This window comes from Glycine soja, chromosome 9, assembly GCF_004193775.1.
Source record: "Glycine soja cultivar W05 chromosome 9, ASM419377v2, whole genome shotgun sequence".
In the NCBI taxonomy this organism is placed as follows: Eukaryota; Viridiplantae; Streptophyta; class Magnoliopsida; order Fabales; family Fabaceae; genus Glycine; species Glycine soja.
The window spans coordinates 44,108,177-44,121,155 of NC_041010.1; the positions used below are offsets into that span (position 1 = coordinate 44,108,177).

General features: G+C 28.8%; 1 protein-coding gene and 1 long non-coding RNA gene across 3 annotated transcripts; one reads left to right on the plus strand and one right to left on the minus strand.

Moving 5' to 3' along the window:
• Positions 1–447: 447 nt before the first annotated feature.
• LOC114367574 lies at positions 448–2,202 on the plus strand. The gene is made up of 2 exons (XR_003657241.1): positions 448–1,026; positions 1,898–2,202. It is a non-coding gene; the product is annotated as an uncharacterized LOC114367574 (long non-coding RNA).
• A 4,553-nt stretch (positions 2,203–6,755) lies between these two features.
• On the minus strand, positions 6,756–12,249 carry LOC114425705 (plant cysteine oxidase 2-like). Of its 2 annotated transcripts, none has more exons than XM_028392654.1 (5): positions 11,635–12,249; positions 9,157–9,275; positions 8,874–9,039; positions 7,925–8,143; positions 6,756–7,286 (listed from the first exon to the last, which is right to left on the minus strand). In XM_028392654.1, exons 1-5 carry the CDS (start codon positions 11,867–11,869, stop codon positions 7,165–7,167), a joined length of 861 nt encoding a protein of 286 aa, XP_028248455.1. In that variant the 5' UTR covers positions 11,870–12,249; the 3' UTR covers positions 6,756–7,164. The 2 variants fall into 2 exon arrangements, with proteins under 2 accessions (XP_028248455.1, XP_028248453.1); XM_028392652.1 differs by having other exon boundaries at positions 6,756–7,289.
• Between the last annotated feature and the right edge of the window lie 730 nt (positions 12,250–12,979).

Sequence of the window (12,979 nt, forward strand, 5' to 3'; positions counted from 1 at the left end):
ATCAAACAATAAAGTGTAATTACCAAAAATATTCATCCATTTGAAAAAAAAATACATTAAATGATTGCTAAAAATAAAATACATTAATTCTAATAATAAATACTTTTAAATAACCCATTAAATTAAACAATAAATTTTAGATTGGAAAAAAATATTTAAACAATACTATTTTGTTTTGTTTTAAACAATAAAAATATTTTATTTTATTTTTCATATAATGTTAATATTTAAAAATTAAAAATATTAAATGTAATAAATGAATGAACATATTCAAAAGAAATTTAATTGTAAAAATAATTTTCTGTTTTGACTTTTGTTATTTTTAATAACTAACACAATAAATGTAAATAAATAAATGTATCATGATTAATAAATATGTATTCACATAAAAAAAACATTAAAACCATTAGAAACCAAAAACTTTCAATGAAACCCTAGCTACAATTGGATGCTTGTACATGGCGGCTCATTAAAAACCACCAACCCTTAAGTTTTGGCGGTTCATAATTCTTCTATAAAAGGACCCATTGAAGCTTTGTCAAAAACCCTAACCCGCATATCCTACCTATCCCTTCAGCGGCGGAAAGAGGCAAAGTGTGGTGAGGAAATGTGGAGGTGCGCATTGCTCATGGATTTTGTGGATCTGCTTTCACCAGATCCACCCCTAAACTCACCTGCTTAGTTAGATCTCACGTTTCTAGAATTTTTTAATTTTTTTTTATATAAGCCTCTTCTGTTTATCACCAATCTTAACTTTTCCATGTTTCCTTCCCATTGGTATTTAATCACTTTGCCCTTTGCTTTCACTTCAATTTCATTTCATTTTGAACTCTTATCTATTACATCTTTGAAACTATTCCTTGAAGTTTTTTTATATATAAAGAATTAATAATTGTAAATTTTATGTGGATGTTTTGTTTTACTTGAGCAAAATTGTTTTTGGTGTTGGTGGCGTAGATTGAGTGCTTCAATACTGATTTTATCACCAATTTCTTTCCAACTCGTTCATACACTATTGCAGATCAGGTATGAGGACTTTAATAACACCTTTTTGGCTTGTTTCTTATGCATATTTATTAGCACGCATGTACCATTTGATTGATTATGTAATTTATATTTAAACTATTTTCTATGTCTACACCTGAGACGAGCAATTGTACAATTTTCAATTCGGTCTAATTTATAACTTGATTTTTGTATCTGTTGTGTTGTGATATACTGAGTTGGATGTATATCTTTTATCCCTGTTTGATATGTTATGTTCCTATATATGCTCCATTTGCGCTTGAAGAGCCTTCTTATTCTAGTTATCATCATGCTTCATCCAATGTTCATCCACCTTCAATTCCTTTGCCCAACTACCACTTTAAAAATGATTTGGAGCATGAATTGAAACGAGTTCTCTTATTATAAAAATATTTGTCCCCTTATGAATTGAAACAATCCTCCAGTTGGTTGCTAACTTCTCCAATTTTTTTATTTATTATTTTCCTTTCTTGGGTTGAAGTTGTTCAATTACATCAATTTTCAATTTCTTATGCCATCACTGGAAAGAAGGAATTTGCAACACTTTGTTCTAAAAGTTAATTAAAGATTAAGTAACAAGTTTTAGCTTCCACAGCATAAACATTACACAAATGAAATCAATCAGAACAAATTTGGAACCCCACTAATATAAGCATACACAGGTTTAGCAAACTTCATAGGAAGATGACTAATTTCTTGCATCCTATACTCTTAATTTTAGTAGATACTCTAAATGGCCATCCAGTTAGCATATTCAATTCCTTTCGGTCTATTTGTTTCTTTTGCTTCATAAATTATTTTATAAAGCAAGTTGTTTCCTTTTCTTCTTCCTTTATTTTTTTTCATACTAATTTCTGTATTTTTTGTGTAGGTTACTGATGAAATAAGGACAGAAGTGAAGTATCAACGGATTTTCTGGAACAACTGGTACATAATTTTGATATAATCCCAGTTTCACTTAGTTTTGATTCTTATTGGTCTAACCAAAGATCACTGGTATTGATCAATGAACATAAGTAATTTACGAGCAAGAAAAAGATGTACCTTCTTTTTGACTTTGTACCAATGTCAAGAGATAAAGAGGACAGAAGATACACTTTTTACTTTCACTGTATTCATTTGAATAATATACCGTCTTATTAAATACTTTTCAAATACGATTAGGTATGGTATTGATATTTTGCATCATATATTTTTATTCATAGACAATTAATATGAATAAAATATCTTGAAAATCCAACAAATACAATGTATTATTTCACAAAAGTAAATGCATTATATATCTTCTCATATTATAAATTAAACCATAATAAATTCATTATAAGACATTATAATTAAGTCAAATAACAAAAATCAGTTTTTGTTTCAAAGACAAATAAATATTTGTGCAACAATTTTTAGATAAATAATAAATTGTATTTATCGTGTTTTTATAATATTTTATTCAGTCACAAAAAAATTAAAAAATATTGGATATAAAATATTAATATTTTACTATATTTGAAAAGTATTTAATAGCATATATTTTCCTAATGAATAGAGTGAAAAAAAAGTGTATATTCTGTCTTTCTTTCTCTTGCCATTTCTACAAGGCCAAGAAGATTGCTTCTCGTAAATTACTTATATGTTTGCAAAAGTTGAATTCAATGTGAAAGGGAATCACAAATATCACCTATATACCTCTTATCATTTGGAGAGAACTTGTGAGCATAACTATCTGGAATAAATTTTTTTGGATAGAACCAAATCAATTCCATGACACCTAGGACAAGAAGGTACGTAACGATCTTACACAACAAATATTAGTTTATGTGTTTGTTAATCATTGTGCTTTGAGGCTTTTATATATATATATATATATATATAATCAGATTTAATGACTTACACCAAATCTCGTATGTTGAAATTAATTAATCTAACTGTTAAAACTGTTTGGTTTAAAATTAAAAAAGAAAACTTGAGTAAGTAACTGACTTTTTTTATTTTATCATATCTACATTCAGCTTTTTGAAAATTCTTTTCTTTATCCCTAATTTCATTCAATTTTGAAGCTTGTGCAACAATGCTGAATATTGAATCAATTGAAAGAGTAATTGAATAATTTCAATTGGCTTCAAGCAATTAACGTGAAATCAATCAAAAACGTTGTACCAAAAAGAAATAAGAAAAACAACAACGAGAAAAAAAAAAAGCTTAGACATATGATTAACATAAAAAATTTAATTACACGGATCAATCTAGCTTAAAAAATTTATCACTTTATGTGAATCGATTGGCTTAAAACGTGATTGACATACCCTTTTATGTAATTGCCCAAAATTTTCCAACCAATGAGATGTTGTTAGACAATTCAATTAAATCAACTCTGTACCCTTTTACCAAATTATAAAATCAATTGGAACTCAATCATCCTAGTTTATTCTGGATTTTTCTTCCTTCAAATTATTATGTTATGAAATTCATCTAAAAGATCCCCCTCAGCCCTCCCATTTTGGTATTTTCGGTCACAACCTATGGTTATGTTTTGAAATTGGGATTGTCTTTCACGCTTCAAACAATTGTTCCAGCAGTCACAATAATTGGGATTGTTATACGGGCTTAAGAAATTTTGTCATTTTGGTGGGGGAAAAGAATGAAGAGAAAGATTTAGTCAATCATGTGTTCAATTTTTTAAATATTTTTAACAAAAATATTAGAGGCCGTAGGATTAATTTGTTCTAATGATTCAGATTTGGTATAAGATTTTAAATTTACACCTAGGGTAAATGGATTATATATATATATATATGTATTAGTAACCAACATCATAATCTTTGGGAAAAAATCAATGAGTTCCTTTCTTTTATTAAGTTTACCTTAGGAATATTATAATAATCTATCATTCAATTTAAAAAATAATTTTTCCTCTTCAGTCACCCGCTTTAAATTTTCCAATTCTCTTCTTCTCTAGCTCTCATGGTCTCAAAACCATTAAATTATTCAATGAGTTCCTTTCTTTTATTCAGTTAACTTCTAGTTTTTTTTACTAGTTGAAAATTTCATTTGGTTGTTTACTAATTTTTTTTTAGTAGTTTTTAATATTTTTTAAAAATATTATTTGAAATAACATTTTTTAAAATGTTAGTTTCTAGTTTTTATATTTTATTTCTTTTTTATTCTTAATGCATTTATGAAATTTCCTGCTTATCTTTTTTTAAATAAATCAAAATTTTATTATTTTTGTTTTTATATTCATTCATATGTTTGTTGTCTCCTTTTTTCTCCAACATGCAGATCCTCTCATTTGTTTCACAACGTGCATACTAATTTTTTTTTTCTCCAAGGTAATGGTATTTTTATTTTTTATTTTTACTCCCCATATTATTCACTAACATTAAATTATTCAAACTCTCTTTCTTTTTTAATTAATTTAATGGTAGATTTAATGTTGGTGAGAGAAGAAAGAGAGTGTTGGAAAATTTAATTTTAGCGAAAGATGAGAGAAAAAATAATTTTTAATTGAATGGTAGAATTACTATAATATTCTTAAATTAATAAAACAAAGAAGTTCATTGATTATTTTTTTTCAAATATTATGGTGTTGATTAAATGAAAGGCCTCTCTTAACCAATCCTTCTAAATAATAAACTTGTACGTTGTCAAAGAAAACAAAAGCAAGGAAGAGATATACCTTCTTTTTGGCATATAACCAGTGACAAGATTGAAAGAGGAATAGAAGACACACCTTTCTTTTTAATGTATTCATTTAGAATTATGTATCTAATTAAATTCTTTTCAAATACGATTAGCTATTGATATATTGCATCCTATATATATAGTTATGTTTCATGACAATATATATAATATTAAAACACTATGAAAACCTGATAAATGTAATTTATTATGTATCAAATATTTTGTGGCACTTTGTCACAATACTGATATACTAAATTCGATTACTTTTTGTCAAATTCTGTAACCGTACTGATTAATCTTCTCTAGTTGTTTCAAATCATCAAAAAATATTAGGTAAATATTAAATTACTTTCTAAAAAATTCATCTGAAAATATAATTTTTTGAAGAAAAAAAATCACTAGCCCAAAACAAATACTGTTGTTAAATATATTATAATAAATTGCATTTTTCAAATTTTTATAATATCGTATCCCTATTGTCAGAATTAAAATAAAATAAAAAGATGCAAAATATTAATATTTAACTGAATTTGAAAAATATTTAATAAGATGTATGTTTTCTTAATGAATACAGTAAAAAAGGAAACATATGTTTTTTCCTCATTCTCTATTGACATTGGTACAGTGCCAAAATGAAGGTATATCTATTTTTTCCTTGAAATTAAATTACTTATATGATTACTGAAACTAAATTCAAAATTTGAGAGAATCACAAAGATTATCCTCATCTTATTGCTTGGATGAAACTTGTGAGCATCACAGCTAGGAATAAAAATAAGTTAGACCATTCGACCAAGTCTATAACCTAACCTACATCAGCCTTTGAGGATCTATCAAATATGTTCCCGATATTAATTTGTGTTCACAATGTGCTTCGAGGATCTATCAAATTCATGGCCCATCACCCCTTATGGTAGTGCGCAATTGATATTTGTTATTGTATCCCTACATAAATTATGACCTCCTATTAAAAAAAAACAAGTAATTTATAAGGAATAAAGATATATACAGTTTTTTGGGCATTGTACCAGTGTCAAGAAAAAAAAGAATAGAAGATACATTTTTCCTTTTTATTGCATTCATTTAGAAATATACATTTAATTTAATTATTTTCATATACGATTAGATATTGATAAATTGCATCCTATATTGTTATTTCATGATCGACAATAATAATAAAACATTATAAAAACTTGATAGAAACTATTTCTTATGTATTTAACAATTGTTGTAACAAATATTTTGTGGTTATTTGTCATAATACTGATATGCTAATACCCATTACATTTTGGCAGTATTTTTAACCCTATTAGTTATATCATTTTCTGACTATTTTAAACCATCAAAAGTATCGGATAAATATTATATCATTAAAAATTATTAATTTTAGACGATTCTACAAATCTTCAAAAAATGACCGTCAGTAGCCTAAAAAAATATAGTTTTTAAATAGATACTAATAAATTGCATTTATCAAATTTTTATATTATTTTATCGATATCGTCATAATTTTTTAAAAAATAGGATACAAAATGTTAATATCTAATTGTATTTTAAAATTATTTAGTAAGATGTATATTTTTAAATGAATAAAATGAAAAGAAAAGAATCTCTTTTGTTCCTTATTCTCTATTGATGTTGGTAAAATGCCAAAAGCTCGAACGTAGATAGTTACACCAATTCTATCTGGTTTAGTACCGATTTTGCAAACATTAACACGGGTTCATTAGCACATCCAATCGAATAAAAAAACTGAATCAATTGTAGGTTCGATTTTCTGGTCAAGCTGAGTCGAGTTTTAAAACATTAATCTAAAGTACTCTCAAATCCTCAAGGTGTCTAACTTGTTTTTTCACTGGATACTATCAATAATCCTGTTTTATTGTTTAATGGTAAATTTTAAAATATCAAGAGAATTTAACTCACTGACCTGTTTTTTATTTCTTCGGATAAAAAAATGATAAATTTTAAAATATATAATTTTCAATGCAATCGTCATTTAACCGCACTCAATTAGTAGTTCAGTTTAAAATCAATGCTATACACCAATCCAGTTCACTAAATGCACCGTTTTTTTTTTTTTGCATCAAACTAATTAAATTAAATAAATCCTTCTACAAACCGAGCACCTCTTTAAAAACAAAAAAAAACAGTTCATTTCTATGCAATATGCACCTTCAGTTTGATACTATCTTCCAGTGTAAGCCGTCACCTTTGTCTTTTGCTGTTTTTTGTATGAACATAATAACTAACTGTAGGTTCAAAACAGCACCAATTAAGTGCCTCATGTTCCATGCAGAAGAAAATAAAAATACTAAAAAAGGTATAAAGATAGACCAAGGTTCACTAGAGGACAAAAGGGTGGCATCAAATGGGATAGAATGAGACAAATGATTCACAGGAATATCATTTGACCGCACAAGAGATCATAGGAACAGGAAGATGTTAGGTGACAAGACAACATTAGTTCTCCACAATCTTTGGGCCGCTATACATGTTGACAACTACTTTTAAATTCTCAGGTTTCTCCTTCTCTTGAAGCCATTCATATGCTGTTCTTTCCTCCTCTGGTATGGATAGTCCATCTACTGAAATCTCCAAAAAGATTCAAGTCATTGTAGGTAAAGCGAAATGGTCCAAAATACTAAATAATACATTTATACCAATAAAGGATTGATATAAGGCTGTGAAAACTACCTTGTGCATATATACAACTGAAAAATGCAATATTATATATAGGATGATCTACAAGTTTTGGACTACTTATGATACACTAATTTTTGTTGGTAAATGAATTATTTAATATTTTTAAAATTATACATCAACACAGGCTAATGGTAAAATGATTAAAGCAGACCAAAAATTTTACAATTAAGACAACTTTTCAACCACGGTCAATATATAGACTATTTTCTCTTATTAAATAAATATTAAAATTATTCACTCACCAATGAAGCCTATGTTTGGATCACGGTTTCAACGCTCAAAATTACTTTCAACCCTCGCTAGCGGTTATCAAAATTCCAAACAAGCTAAATTAGTGGATCATAGATGTTTCAAAACTCACTAGACCACCCTATAATTACTCCATTTTTATGGGGTGTTGTCAGAAAAGATATGAGTGTGGTTAATGATACTACTTATCATTTGTCTAAAGAAAAGTTGGACAAATGGTAATCAAAGGACATTATTTAGCAGTATTTGTCAAAGGATATGAAGATACCTGAATAGTTGGAGAAAGGGAAATTCTGGTAGTATGTGCAGTGCCTGCCATCAGGATCAGAGTATGGAGGACCAAGAACATCTAGAACTGCACAAGCTGTCACTGCTGTGAACCAATGCATGTTGCCCCCATCAGCAGGATAAAGGATGGAGGGGTCACAAGGAGCATTGAAATCAGCATCAACCTTTACTTTAGCCAATCGCATATCTGGAGTCAGGGCTGCCATAGATGGAATATGCAAATTATTGTTGCACATAAATTACCAAGCAACTTGAAAACATTTGACACAACGAATACATATTGATCATATGCATCTTCAATTCCCTAAAACAAGATGAGTGGTGGGAGAAATTGGCCTTAATCCAAGGAAGTTTTGATCTTGTTTTATTCATATACGTGATTGAGGGCAAACCTGACACAACGGTCAAATTATGACTTGGTGACCAATTAGTCATAGGTTCGAATCCAAAAACAGTCTCTTTGCATATGCAAAAATAAGGCAGCGTAGACATATATTAGGGTATGCTAGTTTTTTTATTCATATACATGGTTAACAATGGCATTTTATTCCACATTTCTTCGTTACAACCACGTTTCCTTAAATATAAATTAAAGCATGTTCCACATGTAAATATGGGAGAGAACAAAGCTTCTCTAGAAAAGAAAAAAAATATATATATAGCGCCACGTACGTGATTATCAATTCATCAATATTTATTCTCCGTTTTGTTATTTGAGAAGTGCAAACAGACGTTTAGTGCCTCTGAAACGGCAATCATGTAAAACCATTTCAATATGTCTTTGTACTCGGTTACCAATATGAAACCGATGAAATGTTTAATATGTTATCTTCCTTTTATCACCAATAAGGGTCTCATATTGTACGAAAACACATAAATAAAACATAGTGAATTGAAAAGATACTACAATATAACAAGAAAATACTCACTTTCTGACGATGGTTTGACAATGGTAGGCATGTGAGGAGGCAAGTCAACGACCCAATCATAAGATTTGATGTGCATGGTTCCAAACAGAAGCTTACTGAAAACCGTCATTCCAGGGTGATTGTGAAGAGGAATAACTCCACAAGGTGGCAAGCAAAATATTCCCATCTTCAACACATAAAAATAACAATAAAATTATAAGAAATAAAGTTACCCTTACACACCAAACAAATTAAACAACACTAGCACTGCGAGAAAGCAATTTATAAGTCATAGCTTAATTACCGAGAATTCTTTACACTCATAAATGTGCAGGTATGTAATTTTTGGAGTTCTTCGAGGATTGTTTGAACTGAAAAATGGCATTTCAGGCTTCAAGCCAACGTCTTCTTGTTTTATTCCACCTGCACAAAAATGAGCCATAGTATAAATATGTTTATCATAGTGGAATTAACTATGGGTAGATAAATTCTTGGCATGACTGCACAGGTAAGATAGTGTCCAGGTAAATAACTATTTGAATCAATTCCAAAGAAGCATTAAAACATAAAGAAAGGTAAATAAAAGTAAAAAGTAAAGACTTAATAGTGTATTTGATTATATGCTTTTATTTAGTTCTTACAAATTATTTTTAAAAACCATTTTTTAAAGAGTAAGAATGATAAAAGAAAATGAGACATATAAAAGAAGTATGAATAATAAAAATCTGAAATCTGAAAAAATTTAACAGTTTTCTGATTTTTTATTTTAAAAACTGAAGATTTTAAAATCCTTTTATTAAATAAGTTATTTTCTTATTAAAAGTGGAAAATAATTTCCAAAAATAAGAAACAAACATATCCTTATTTTGTGTCTAAAACAATTCGCTCAACTTAATTTGATCTTGAAGAAAATAATCATAATTTATTCAGAAAAAAAAAACGAAAAGCTTTTCAAAGTTTAATGTAAAACAATTTAGTCTTTCTATACATTGAAGTAAATGACTAAAATATTTTCATGTTTTGATGTTTAAAATATTTTCTCAATAAAAAAATGTCCTTTGTATTTTTTTATTTTAAAAAAGACTAATTAGCATTTGCACAAAATTAAAGCTGTGTGTAGCTGCCGTATCCAGGTTCAGATAGTGCCGCGTCCTTTTTGACATATACGGTCTTAACTCGCATTATATAACGTGGTTTTCGTCCTTAGCCTTCAGGACTGGTCATATTTATTATTTATCCTTTTGTTAAAGATCACCACGATTTATATTTTTTATTTATATTTTTTTTTTCTAATTCATCACCACGACTACTCACAGAATAAACATATTAATTAAAATATTAAACGCAAAAAAACATAAGATTTAATTTCATAATATTTTTTAATTATATTATTACCTTAATAGAACCTTAGATCTATTTACGAGAAACTTCCAACTCAATAATATCAATAGTATAAAGAATTATTGATTTTTCCTGGCTAGTGACTAATAATAGTGACTAGTAGAAACCTTTACGTAAACCAGATACTTTGCCCACAATTATCACGAAAAGACACCAGATTTAGGGGCATAATACATCCAAATTAAGCTGACCAATGACATTGGGACACGACAATAGGAGAGAGAAACACGTGTGTCTTGCTTAATAAGACAGCACTTGATTGACAATGATTAAATTGAGAATGCAATGTTTATTATGCTTTAAAAGTGGACTTAAAAAGACTTGACATCATATAGTAAGCGGAAAATGGTGATGTGATGAATAGCATATATCTCTTGGGGAACATCAAGCACAAGATAATGGGGCACTTGCACCAATACACGAATGCATACAAGACACAGACACATCGCAACATAGGGCACGGACACATAAGTAGCATACAAAAGACAATTTGTAAACATCCACTCTATTAGACTGGATTGATTAATTTTGGGTAGATTAAAAACTAGAGAGAAAAAAAATAGATATTATATTTTTTTTTTTTTGTTCATGTATGATATGATCTACATGGAGTAAATTGTAAGAGAATCGGTAACGAATAACATCTGGAGTCTGGAGTTTATATAAACGGTTTAGACTAAAGAAAAAAAAAATCGTCATTAAATAATGGTCTTGGTCTTACTTGCATCCAAGTCAAGAAATATTTTTTCACCAAAAAATGTCAAGAAATATTTAATAACATATGTTGAATGCTTTTAATTAATAAAAATATATAGTAAACAATTTTATATTTTAACAATATAATAAATCTTTTGTTTTCATTGAAATAAATGCATCAGGCAACTCATCAGCATTCTCCATTCAATAATTGAAATGAGATAAACATACGAGAAAATTATCGATCACCCCCATGAAAATAAAAATGAAAATTCAATCAAATTCACATGTAGCTCACTAGAACTGGCTTTCCAAAGAGTTAAAAATCACCGAAAAGCTTCGTTTTCTGATCCAAATCCTTATATCAGAAGGATACCCAGTTGAAAAAAGGTTGCCTAGGTACATGTAATTTTTTAGCTATATGCAAGGTTTTAAATTGCAATTACAGTCTTAATTTTATTGCGATTCTTGATATTACTGGCTTCAATTACAGTCGCTATGCAATGGTGATCACTCCAAAAACCTTTACATTTTTTTTAACCATTTTTTAAAATTTCACTTTTATGCAAATTGGAATTATCGAAATGAAATACCAAATAACAAAAAAAATAAAAAATTACGTAGACAATAAGAAAATAACCAAAATGGACAATTTGCACGAGTGTAATGGAAGCACTCCGCGTACCTAAAACAGAGAGAAGCATTTCAATGTTTTGAGGGGAAGGAACAATCCCAGGGCCAGTAGAAGCAAACACTTCATTACACGTCTGAAACAGTTTCTGACCCGGCGACATCTTCCTCTGACGATGTCTCCGGTTCCTCCTTGATTTGTTGTTGTTGTTGTTGTTGGTATTGGTCTCTTCACGCAATTCACCCAACACCCTCCCTTTTGTCTCAGACATGTTCTTCCCAATCCCCATTTATAACCCCACTATAATGCAGATCACCCCCCCCCCCCCCCCAAAAAAAAAAAAAAAGAAGAAAAGAAGAGAAATTTAGTGAACAAATGAGTCTGATCGAGGAACTATTGATACATTCGAGGATAAAATAGAATTATGGGAAATGGGTATGGAAGAAAAGTGAGAAAAAAATAATGTAGTATGAGGGTACTCTAGAAGAAGCTGAACAGGGGAAGGTATATCATAAGATAGTGAAAAGTGGCGGGAGATTCTAGGGGGGTTTAACGCAGGTAGAATGGTAAAAGGGAGAGTATGGGGAAGTGAAAATGAGCACTGGTGTGAAGTGAAAGGGGAGAGAGAGGGGAGAAGCAAACATTGGAATGAAACGATATTGATATTGCATGTTTGATATAAAGAGGCAGAGGAATGAATGCAAGTGAGAGAGAGAGAGAGAGTGGTTTGGAAAGTAAAACTGAAAACCAGGGGCCATGTCAAGCATTCCAGTGGGCTGCTTCAAACAGCGGATTTTGATCAATATCTACTATAGTATATAATCTACTATAATGCACTTCTTCATATAATTGTCACCCTCTTTTTACTTTATTTGCCACTCATCTAAGCCTTTTTCACTTCTCAATTCTAATACTGCAATATTAAATTGTAGGTTTTGATGTGTATCTCATATATATATATATATATATATATATATATATAAAATAGTGCAAGATAAAATGAATTACAATATTTTTTAATATAAAATGGATTACAGTGAGTTTAATAGTTGTATAAAACAATTACATTGATAATCAATTAAAAAATACTGATTGTATATATTTTTTAAAGTAATTACAGAAAATTCAATAAATAAATTTAATAAACAGTAGATTTGTGATTAGCTGGAATATAAAATTATTATTAGTAAAAAAATATTTAATTGTCTATTTAGTCCTATAATTTCTAAATGTGTCAGTTTTAGTCTTTATAGTTAATAAGTGAATTTTTAGTCCTTAAAATTTAATAAGTAGATTTTTTAGTTTCTAAAATTTATATTTTAATACCCAAAAGATCAATGTCGTTAAATTTTGTTAACCCTGTTAGTTAAAGAATTTTAACAACTAGAATCTTTTGGGA